The sequence below is a fragment of the Sturnus vulgaris genome, chromosome Z (assembly GCF_052056855.1).
Source record: "Sturnus vulgaris isolate bStuVul1 chromosome Z, bStuVul1.hap1, whole genome shotgun sequence".
Taxonomy (NCBI): domain Eukaryota; kingdom Metazoa; phylum Chordata; class Aves; order Passeriformes; family Sturnidae; genus Sturnus; species Sturnus vulgaris.
The window spans coordinates 34,654,780-34,666,296 of record NC_142283.1 but is presented as its reverse complement, the minus strand read 5'-3'; the positions used below and the strand labels follow the sequence as shown (position 1 = coordinate 34,666,296).

Here is an 11,517-nt window from a genome sequence, read left to right as displayed (position 1 = left end):
GCACATAAATTATTTGCCTAGTGTGGTTAACTATCAGTGTGACAACCATCACTCTGACCAGCGCTGAAATGGTCAAGCAATTGCACTAAACAACCATTGTAGATCCCTTCCAGCTGGAAGCATTCCACTGTATTCTATATATGCTTCTCATTATTGTCCATAAATACATCCATTAAATCCTCTGTGTGAGTTGGTTCCCCCACTGAAAGAAAAGACAAACCTACAACAGAACTAGGGTTTTAGACATCACACAGGAACACAGAGTTTCACAGAATACAATGTTGGAATTTCTGTGGCCAGATCTCCATTAGGAAGTGTTAGGGAGTGTAAAACTGCATGGCTTGGAATAGTTTACAGTTTCGGTACTATTATTTATTTCTTACTTTCATGCTTTGCATTAGAAATAAATATATGTGTGTGTGTGTGTATATATATATATCTGCATATCATCTTACCTTCAATTCTACTGCTTTAATACTGAATAATTAAAAGCACAGGGGCTCAATCTTCTGTCATTTTTAGGCTATAATATGCAAAATGTTATTCTGTCATTGCAAAATTATTCCAAAAATTAATAGCTTGTGTTCTGGAGGCATTTTTTTTCTTGCTTCTTTACCTGATGATTGAACAAGGAACTTGCCCCAGGAAAGAAGGGTGTGTCTCTTCTGTGGAGCTGGTGGTAAATGTTTGTGCAGAAGAACCTAGAGCGCCTAAGGAACTATAAGAACTAGCTGGGCTTTTGGCCTCAGGCCATGTAGTTTAGTTGGAGAAATGTCTCATGGGGTAGGTGGTATAGTAAAGTGTAAACTAAAATTCAGTGAGACGTAGCACATTAGAGGCTTGCTTCAAATACTACAATTAAGAAATGCTAAATGAGCTGCTTTTTCAATCAGTGAACTTTTGGGGTAAACATTATTATAATTATCCTCAGTGTTTGTATGGATGCAGTATTAAGGTTACATTCACAAATAGTTTTGCATAGCCAATATTGCGTGCCAGATTTTTCATAAATTTTTAGTTAATTTTTAGTAACTCTATGTAATTACTGAAATTATACTGTTATAGCCCATATGGGGTATATCAGTAATATCTGCAGTGTATTTTCTATTTTTTCTCTGGAAAATTTTCATAAAAACATTAAGTACGTGCTACCCATTGCATAAATGAGACCTTTGTTATAGGGACTGTATTTTGCTCAGATGTCTTTCTGTAACAATCATTCAGCACCCCTAAAAAACCTACGCCTGCATTTGTATCCACCTCTGACTGTCGTCAATGTAATTGACCAGAAATAGTTAGTATGAGTTCTGTTTTCAGGAGACTTCTTGTCTATGAGACAGCCTCAGGCAACTGAACCGTTTCTAGAGAACTAGCTGGATTTATACAGATACAAACATTTTATACTGTCTGCAATTCTTGGTCACACAATGAAAAAAAATTTATATGTATATAGTGTTCTCAACCATAATTTCAAAATTCAATCCTTTGTAAGAGACAGCATCCTTTTTGAGAGACACTGGCATACTGCAGTATATCACTCATCAAGGCCATTTCTGATTTGAAATTGAAATTAGGCTGTCTCTCATGTAGTCCTCCACAGCTTGGAGTCTGCTGGTTGTGTTCAATCAGTCACTGCAGTCTGCCAGAAGAATGCAGTTCTCCTTGGGAACAGTCAGTATCAGCAGAAGGAATTACTGTACTGTAACTGTGGTATTAACATTGGGTGTCAATGAGGCCTTGAGACTCAACTCAGCTTCATATCCCTCACCAAAACAAACCAGATAAAACAAACAAACAAACACCAGACATGTACCATAAAATTGTAATAATGGAAATTACTGATTTTCAGTTCCATTAAAACTCTCACAGATAGGCCTAGAATGTCACAAGTGCATCTGTATGTCATTCAGAGTAGGACTTTGGAGTAAAATAATCTCAGAAGTGGCCTTAGCCATTACTTCACATTTTACCACTTATTTCCATGTATCATGGAGAGTTCTGTCTGAACCAAGTCAGTACAACTCCCGAACTCAGAATGTAGTGTGGTGAGGGTCGGTGTCTCCTGCCGTGCCTGTGGTGGGAGGCCGAGAGGAGATGGCCTTGGGATAGGGGAGATTCAGATTAGATATCAGAAAAAAATTATCACTGTGAGGGTGGTTAGGCGTTGGAATACGTTTCCCTGGGACGTGGTGGAGTCACTACCCCTGGAAGTTTTTCAGGGTCTCTTGGGTGGAGCATCCAGTTGGTGTGAGTTTCCCAGGAAGCCGCTGCCACGGCGGCGCTGCCGATACCCCAGCGGACCGCGCTCCAGGGCGGGCGGAGGACGGCAAGCCCTGACGGCACCATGCCGCCGCGCCCCCTGCCGGCCGGGAGGTGGCCCTAGGCGAGGGAGTCCGGGCCGCCGGCAGCGCCGATTGGCTGCGGCTGGGAGGAGGCGTGGCGGCACCAGGGGTGGAAGCGTCGATTGGCTGCGGCTGGGAGGAGGCGTGGCGGCACCAGGGGTGGAAGCGTCGATTGGCTGCGGCTGGGAGGAGGCGTGGCGGCACCAGGGGCGGAAGCGTCGATTGGCTGCGGCTGGGAGGAGGCGTGGCGGCACCGGGGGCGGAAGCGTCGATTGGCTGCGGCTGGGAGGAGGTGCGGCGACGCCGGCAGCGACGGCGCAGTCGCGGGTGGGCCGTGGGGCTGGCGGCATCTCGTCATGGCTCGGGAGTTCGAGCTGTGCCCCGGGCGGCGCATAGGCGGCGACCACCCTTGCTTCATAATCGCCGAGATTGGGCAGAACCACCAGGGTGACCTGGACATCGCCAAGCGCATGATCCGTATGGCCAAGGTGCGCGCGGGGGGAGGCGGGGGAGTGAGAGAGCCGGGGCGCGGCCGGGGGGCGCGCGTGAGGGTTTATTCCAAACACACATTGTTTGCAGGGAAACCCTTGCATTTTACTTTGATGAAGGGTCTGGGGCGCTTGTCCTGTAAGGAGCCGCTGAGGGAGCTGGGGTTGTTCAGCCTGGAGAAAAGGAGGCTCAGGGGTGACTTTATCACTGTCTACAACTCCCTGAGAGGAGCGTGTAGCCAGGTGGGATCGGCCTCTTCTACGAGGTAACAGGATGAGAGGACATGGCCTCAAGCTGTGCCAGGAGAGGTTAAGGCTGGACATCAGGAAGAATTTCTTCACAGAAAGGCTGAACAGACATCGGAATGGTCTGCCCAGGGAGGTGGTGGAGTCGCTATCCCTGGAGGTGTTCAAGGAAAGATTGGACGTGACGCTTCGTGCCATGGTCTATTTGACAAGCTGGTGTTCAGTCACCTCAAGGACTCAATGATCTCCGAGATCTTTTCCAACTCATTCGTTCTTGTGATCTTATGTCATGGCTGCAGCCCCGCAGATGGGGCATGAGCTCTCGGGGAATTTAGGAAATATCAGGCAGCTATTGAACCGTCTCTAATGAACCTCCAGTTTGACTTGGTTGGCCTTAGGGCTCTATTGCAGTAAAGCTTATGTCATCAGTAGGACGGCCAGGCTGCTTTCAAATTTGATGTTATATCCGTTTGATAGAAAATGTTACATCATAGCTTGGAGCATGGTGTATTCAGTTCTGTGACTGGAAGATAAGTGGAGACTGCTCTAATGAGGGTATTTCTTCACTGTGTGACTTCAGATTCCTAGAGGTGTCTGGTGCTGGTGATGTAATCTAGGGATAACCAGTGATGCTGGGTGGATGGATGATATTAAAAGTTTCTTCCAGCCTTGTTGATTCTATATGAATTTCAGGTTCATACTCCTTGTTCCAGAGAATCCTGTGCTCTTTTTTAATGTAAAATTACCAGTAACAGCTAATCTGGGAGAAACACCACAGAAGTCAACTCTTCGAATAAGCAGCATGCATAGCTAAGTAGTTTTATAGGTTTGACGTGACTTCTCTCAGCTGCTGCTCTACTAAGTGTATCAGGACTTTGAAATAAAAGGTCCACAGTCACCCTGTTCTTTACAATTTCTGTGATTGCTGTGATGATAATGTCGAAAGTCCACTACAGATGAGCACATCAGTTACTCACTCCTTGCATTCAGAGTTAGGATGAGTGCAGTTTCACTTGCAGTGCCACTCAGTGTGCACCAGCTTGTTTTGCAGGACTGCGGAGCAGACTGTGCTAAGTTCCAGAAGAGCGAACTGGAGTACAAATTCAACAAGAAAGCGTTAGAAAGGCCCTACACCTCTAAACACTCCTGGGGAAAGACCTATGGGGAACACAAGCGCCACTTGGAGTTCAGTCATGACCAGTATAGAGAGCTAAAGAAGTATGCAGAGGAGATTGGCATTTTCTTCACAGCTTCTGGCATGGATGAGGTATGTAAGCCATACTGCAATGACAAGGGGAGTCTGGCTGTTGTGTTTGTTGGGTATTACTTAGGTGTGATAGTTCTTACATTAAAAAAATATGTGCACAATCAGTTTCTAACTGAGAGACCTGGAGTAATTTGGCAGTTCACCTGTGTCTCTACAATGGTTGATGGAATGTTTTGGAAGACTTGCCACATGTGTTGAGATGCTTATACACAGTAAGTAGTTTAGGGACAAGGCTTCATTTTGACCTTCCTAAACAATTGAGGCTTTGAGAGAGTAGATCAAGATGGCAATCAGATGCTCTCCAGTGTTGTCTGATATGTTGGTTTCAAGCATATCAAACTTCCTTCTGTATTTAAACCAGATTCCTTTCTTGATCTAATCCCTATTATTTCCCTCTTTTTTTCTGCCCTCCTTGTTCACTAGACTCCTGTAGTGTTTCTAAGCAGCAGAAGTGTTTATGCCCCTATTTCTTTTACTAATCTCATGGAGGGCCTCAGCACCTTGGCCTGCTACTGCTGAATCATTTACTGATTTTTGCCAGTGGGCTCTTGAATAGTCAGTCACCAGCCTCACAGCTCCACAGAACTCCTGCTGCTGTTCCCTCTTAAGACATGTATACTTGTAGCTGTTTCATGTTGCTTGCCTCAGAATGTTGGTAGTAACAGTATTAACAAATGCAACATGCAGTTGAAATGTGTAAACTGTAAAGGTCAGGTAATACTTGAACTTCAGTATAGATGAGAGATCTATACTGATGAGATTTTCTCTGTGGCCTAGAAAATAAAGAGAACCAAACTGAAAGAGACCCTAGCAGAAGTAAGCTAGCCACTCTTGCATATGACCAGCAGAGCAGTGTCCTTGGCTTTCTGCAAGTAGGCATGTCCAGGATAGGATGTGATTTACTTAATGTTTTAAGGCAATCTATTCAGTGTCTCACTCTTGCAATCAGAGACAATTCCTGATATATCAGTATTATTCTTTTTTTTATATAATTTTTTCTCCCTCTTCATCTGACGATAGACAAATATGTTTCATGTGTATGGCAATAGCTCAGTGCCAAAGATTCAGGAGTAGATCTGTGAAAAGAGATTGTAGTGATGTTTCTTTTATTACTGTCTTCACATCTAGAAGACCTGCTGAGCAACATGCACTCCTTTAAGAAAGAAGTAGATAAACCCAGGAGTCTTGGACTTCTGTGTATGGGATCTTAAAGGCCCACATGCCTTTGGGAAGGAAACAGCCCCCACACTCCTTCTTTGATGTTAAAACCTCTGGTTTCTAAAGGCTGTAGCACAACACAGAACACCTTTTCTAGGCAGCAGCTAAGATCACTTTCTGCTGCTGGATCTCTCTTTTTCTCTGCTGTATGTGGCTTCATCAGCTAGTTAACAGAACTGATACATGCTTGTGCTGTGTGTAATTACATTACACGGCTCCTAAGATTTCTGGTGGCAATTCTGCAAGACAGGGCTTTGGAACTTAAGGAAAATATTGCATAAATTGACATAAAAACTCTGAGAATACATTAACTTTTGAAAGTTTTTATACATTAACTTATGTAAATTTAACATAATCTCCAGTTATGTCAAAGAGGTTAAATTGTGTGTTTAACTATATGAGGAAATTATTGAAGTGTACAAAGGCTATGAATAACTTCTTTATGTATTCTGTTCCAGTATGTACTGGAGACAAAGCAGGATCTCATTGAACCACTCCCTTTAATGTTATTTCTGTTATTTGAAATTACTTCCTGGTTCTTGAATCTCTTAAAGAAGAGCTGCTAATTTTCAAGAGATACCTATACTTACCTAATGAAGAGTGGCGTTAGACAGAAGGTCTGCCTGTCATATTTAATTTTTTGCCATCTCCTGAGATAAGATCTGTTTTAATATAGAGTACTCATTGTCTTTATGCACAATGCATCTGAATAAAATATATTAAATAGTGAATAGAGAGATGTAATACATTGCAGGTGCAAGAAACTGAATCTCCATCATACTGATGATAGAAAAATTAGATCAAATAAGATGTGATTATCTTGGGGTTTTGAGGAGGAGGTTTTCACCTATTTAATTATGCTTTGGATTTGTTGTGTTGAAAGGTTGTTTATTTCCAAGCACGGTAGTTCTTTTTCCCTTGATCCAGCTGAAGCGGAGTGTTAAAACACAGTGACTTCTTTTCCTTGTAGATGGCTGTGGAATTTCTACATGAACTGGATGTTCCATTTTTCAAAGTAGGATCAGGAGATACAAATAATTTTCCGTATTTGGAAAAGACTGCAAAGAAAGGTAAGCATTTTCTTTGAGCCATCTTGGTGAACATCACAATTTCTCTGTAGCTCAATTACTAGATTTTTCCTCCAGTTGATTTTTGGGAAAAAATCTGAAATTTCTTTAAAAGAAACTCACCCTCAAACTTTGAAAAAAAAAAATTTACCCTGCCTTCTTTTCTAGTTTTCCTGAATTAATTTACTTAAAGAATTTAATTCAATCTTGGGTAGCTTTCTTGTAGACCTAGGACAGAACTTGTACATATTTTTTAATGGCTAGGTCGCCCAATGGTGATTTCCAGCGGGATGCAGTCGATGAACACAATGCATCAGGTTTATCAGATTGTGAAGCCCATCAATCCAAACTTCTGCTTCCTGCAGTGCACCAGCGCCTACCCACTTCAGCCAGAGGATGTCAATCTCCGTGTTATATCGGTCAGTGAGTAACCCAGAGCATGCTGTGGCTGGGATAGCAGAGAAGGGCTGTGTCCTTTAACTGAGATACACTTCCAGGTCCTAAGGTGTGCTGGAATTTGCCTCTGAGAAGTTACAAGATGTGTCATGTTCCTCTAATTCACCATGCAAGCACTGAAGTAAAAAAAGCCATGCGGTCCTTTTTTTAGCAGAACTCATCTTTAAGGAATATGATAAAGGATATTGCTGGACCATTCACAGTTCAACAGAGGAAAACATGACATACGGTTAACAAGTTAACCCTGTGGTTTACAGTGCTCAGAAAAATTATGTAGACTGTTATCATTAGGAAGGTGCTTGAAGTGAGAACGTAATTCTAAATAAGGAGCTAAGCCAGAAACTTTTTATTAAAAAGTTTCATGTGACTATCAGAGCAATGGAGAAAATTGATTAGACCCTACTATAGATTCCTTCGTTAAAAATATTACTTGGATACACCAAATAGTGATGTAAGAAAGTTTTCCCAAACTGGCCCATGCTTAAAGCACTACCTTAGATCTCTGTGCACATAGAATGACACATGGCTGCATTTAAGTGCCTTTATGATTTAGTGATTCTTCTCTATGCATAGATTAAAAGATTGGTTCAGATTTTAAATACAATGTTGAAGAAATCTGTTTAGGGTACAGATTAAATTTAACCAATCCACTGGGTTCTTAGATGAAAATAGTATACTATTACTGTTACACTGATACTGGCTTTGAAGACCTTGAATAGCGGAACTGAATTAAAAGGAGAAACATAAGTTATAGAGAACATATTTCCTTGTTCTTGTTAATATTGATAATATTAGTCACATTTGGAACGTGGTGATTGGTAATGCAGTGTGACTTGTTGAATTTAAAAAGTTGTGTTCGCTGCATAACCAACTGCTTGTTTTATGCACAGTATTTGTCCACTGCAGTTATCAGTGGTAAATTTGCTTTGTCTTTGAAACTGCTACCTTGGTAATTCACATCAACTCTGTCGTGATTCAAGGCATATCAGTCAGCATTTCCTGATATCCCCATTGGCTATTCGGGGCATGAAACTGGCATAGCCATTTCAGTGGCAGCTGTTGCTATGGGTGCTAAAGTACTGGAACGCCACGTGACTCTCGATAAAACATGGAAAGGAAGTGATCACCAAGCATCTCTGGAGCCAAATGAACTGGCAGAGTTAGTGAAAGCCATCCGTACTGTGGAAAAAGCAATGGGTTCTCCAGTCAAACAACTCTTGCCCTGTGAAATGGCTTGCAATGAAAAGGTAATTTTTTATTTCGGTTTGTGTAAACCTGCAACTAATTTAGACCTATAGCTAATAACTCTATGTTCAGAAAAATAGCTAGCAAATTGTTTATTGCAGTAGTGTTTCTTCCTCTGCACTTAAAAAATTTCACACAGCATAATGCTGGCAGTTTTGATTATAATAGAGTTCTGTGTTTATCATCCAGTGGTTAACTAAGTTGAGTAGCAGCATGGAATCGTTTAGACTGAAAAAGACCCATGTGGTCATTCAGTCCAATCTAACGCTGCCAAGTCCGTTGTATGTTCCTAAGTGCCATGTCTACGCATTTTAAATAACTCCAGGGATCATGACTCAACTGCTTCCATCTTCTAGACTCTTTGAATGCTTTATAACCCTTTTAGAGAAGAAATTTTTCCTAATACCCAATCTAACCCTTCCTTGGTACAGATTGAGGCCTTTTCCTCTCGTTCTGTCACTTGCTGCTTGGGAGAAGAAACCAACCCCCCTATGGCTACAGCCTCCTTGCAGGCAGTTGTAGAGAGTGATAAGGTCACCCCTGAGCCTCCTTTCGTCCAGGCTAAACATCCCCAGCACCCTCAGCTGCTCATCACAGGGCTTGTGCTCCACACCCTCCAGCAGCTTCATGGCCCTTCTCTCAATTCACTCCAGCACTTCAATGTTCTTGTGGTCAGGGGCCCAGGACTGGACACAGGACTCGAGGTGTGGCCTCACCAGTGCCAGGCACTTGGCAATCGTAATAGGAATTGTATATGATTGTATATGAGCTGTTATGATTATATATGAGCTGCTTTTATGGTAAGCTATAAAATGCCAGTCCTTCTAATCAGATTCCCTCCATTGTGATTTTGAAAAATTCCAGTGAGCCACTGTCTAATTCTAGAAAACATCTGCATGTTCCTGGCAGTGAAAGTAACCATGCTAAATTAATCTTCATTTGGAATAAGTAATGGAGAAGGCACTTCTATACAACCTGTTCTCAAATAACAGTAGAGTGGTTTTTATCCTTTTTTGTAATACTATGCTAGCAATGTATTTCACATAAACATTGGGGTTTTTTTCTCTCCCCTGCAGCTGGGAAAGTCAGTAGTGGCGAAAATGGCAATTCCTGAAGGTGCAATATTGACACTTGACATGCTGACGGTGAAGGTGGGAGAGCCGAAGGGATTTCCCCCAGAATCCATCTTTGACCTGGTGGGCCAGAAGGTCAAAAAAAATATTGAAGAAGATGAAACCATCACTGAGCAAGTAGTGGAAAATCATGTAAAAAAAGTGAAGTGCTAAACCAAAGCACTCCATTCCATATTTCTCAATGTACTACTATACATGAGTATACTATATGAGAATAGCAGCATGGTAGATTAGAAGAAAGGGGTGTAATTATGAGGGTGCGAACAAGTTAGAAATTTCAGGTTCTCATTAGCAGGAAGTTTCAAAAGCAAGGGGATATAAATTATGAAGATTTTATTATAAACTGTATAGCATCGTGCCTAGGAAATGCCATGATCCTTTCTCCTCCATTCCACTTAACCACAAACTTAGTTTGGAGTTCTGCCAAATATAAGACCACAGTCTGCTGCTTTCCACCTTCCCTTTTCTGTTAAGAATACAGTAAATTGTGAGAATTTTGTCTACACTTTGAATTGTTCTACCCCCGTATCTTTTGATGTTCCTCTCTTTTCTACCATTTGCCTCACCCCTCTCACAGCAGTACTCTGGTTGGAGTTGAGTACAGATAAGTGAAAATGTACATACACTGAACAGAGAAAACTACAAATGCAACCTGGATGGATTTTTTTTTAAGATGAAAGCCTAAAAGTGTCATGATAAAGGAGTGAGTTGCAGGCATCTGTATTCTGTGGGAAAATGGGCTTCTTCAGAAAGTTAAGTTCGCAAGAGACAGTAGCAGGTAAGGAAGCATACGGGATATTTAGAAAGGTCCCATTTAAGGGGCAAGAGAGTATTTTGTGAACTGAAAGGCCAAAAGACAAGCCAGAGAGATTGAACAGGGAAGAAAAGTACATCTGAGGTAAATCAGTGGAAATAAGCTTAACCTATGCTTCAGAAATTATGAAAAGTATCTATTGCGAGTTGAGTGAAGTCTGGAATATTAAGTTGATTCTGCAGAGCATTTGTATGCCTCTGTTTGGACCTAGGGGGCAACTTCTCAGGTAGGAAGCCAAATGCTGGTGAAGCTTGAGCCGCTTATTTTTTTTTCTGTACTAACCAGCAAATCCTCTACGTTGGGGTTTTTCTCTCAACACTTGTGTGTGAGATGGCTGAGGCGTACTGCCTGACTACATTACACCATTGTGCTTCAGCATGATGGTCAGTACACCTTTTGTGTGGTCTGCTTTTGCATCCCAGATTCTCTCCTTTCAAGTGTGAAATGCAATCCCGCTCCTGTCACCTGCTGCTTTTCCCTTTGACCAGAAAGGAGCCATATGGCAGCAGCTGCAAACTAGACATTCTTCAATTACCTTGCTTAGCACAGAACTGCTTTGCAATAATTCATCTGCTTTTCTGTGGTGGAATCATTTACTAGTGATGGTTACTTGGAACTTGTTACCATTTGGTCATGAGTTGGTGAAGTATCTTGAATTTGGTGGTGAGTGGTTTTGTACCTATAAACTGTTTACTTTCAAAATGTTTACCCTTGTGCAATTCTGAGGAAACTGTATTCGTATCTTTAAATGGGGAAGCAGAGGTTGAGTCATATACTTGACCAAATGTGAGCTGTGACTGATGAAATATGCTTGCCTTATATTAAAAAACGACTCAATTGTGAAAAGATTTTTTTTTTAAATTTCAAATTTGAAAAATAAATTTCGCTTATAAAACGATCTCTTGTTTCTGCATTTCAAACTATGGTCAGACTTTGCCTTTAGTATTTGAATACTGTGACATTACCTGACTAGTTTCAAGTAGCAGTGGTTTTTCACTCTTAGCTGGGCTAGTCCTGGAGACTGCTGTAAGCAAAGATTCCAGAAATTTCCAGGACTTTAATTAATGCATTGGTGGAGGCAGAAATATCCATGTACAGAAACTTGCAAGCTGTGTCCCCTAGTTTTATGTGAGCTTTGCAAATTGGACACAAGAATAAATGGCCCACAAATGCATCTCTGGCCTGGTGTTTTTATTGCACCTGTGAGCCCTGCAGACATTTCATCCTCTGTTAGGGGCTCT

The 11,517-nt window shown here is 41.8% G+C and overlaps 1 protein-coding gene across 1 annotated transcript; it reads left to right on the top strand.

Annotated features, from left to right (window-relative positions):
- Nucleotides 1-2,646: 2,646 nt before the first annotated feature.
- On the top strand, nt 2,647-11,174 carry NANS (N-acetylneuraminate synthase). Its single transcript, XM_014887132.2, has 6 exons — nt 2,647-2,830; nt 4,128-4,343; nt 6,532-6,631; nt 6,893-7,047; nt 8,065-8,331; nt 9,406-11,174. The coding sequence occupies exons 1-6, from the start codon at nt 2,699-2,701 to the stop codon at nt 9,613-9,615; spliced, it is 1,080 nt and encodes a 359-aa protein (XP_014742618.1). The 5' UTR covers nt 2,647-2,698; the 3' UTR covers nt 9,616-11,174.
- The last annotated feature ends 343 nt before the right edge of the window (nt 11,175-11,517 follow it).

Coding starts and splice junctions, on each gene's coding strand:
- NANS (XM_014887132.2), top strand. CDS start 2,699: ATGGCTCGGGAGTTCGAGCTGTGCCCCGGGCGGCGCATAGGCGGCGAC. Junction 6,632..6,892: donor GGAAAAGACTGCAAAGAAAG/GTAAGCATTTTC, acceptor TTTAATGGCTAG/GTCGCCCAATGGTGATTTCC. Junction 7,048..8,064: donor TCAATCTCCGTGTTATATCG/GTCAGTGAGTAA, acceptor TCGTGATTCAAG/GCATATCAGTCAGCATTTCC.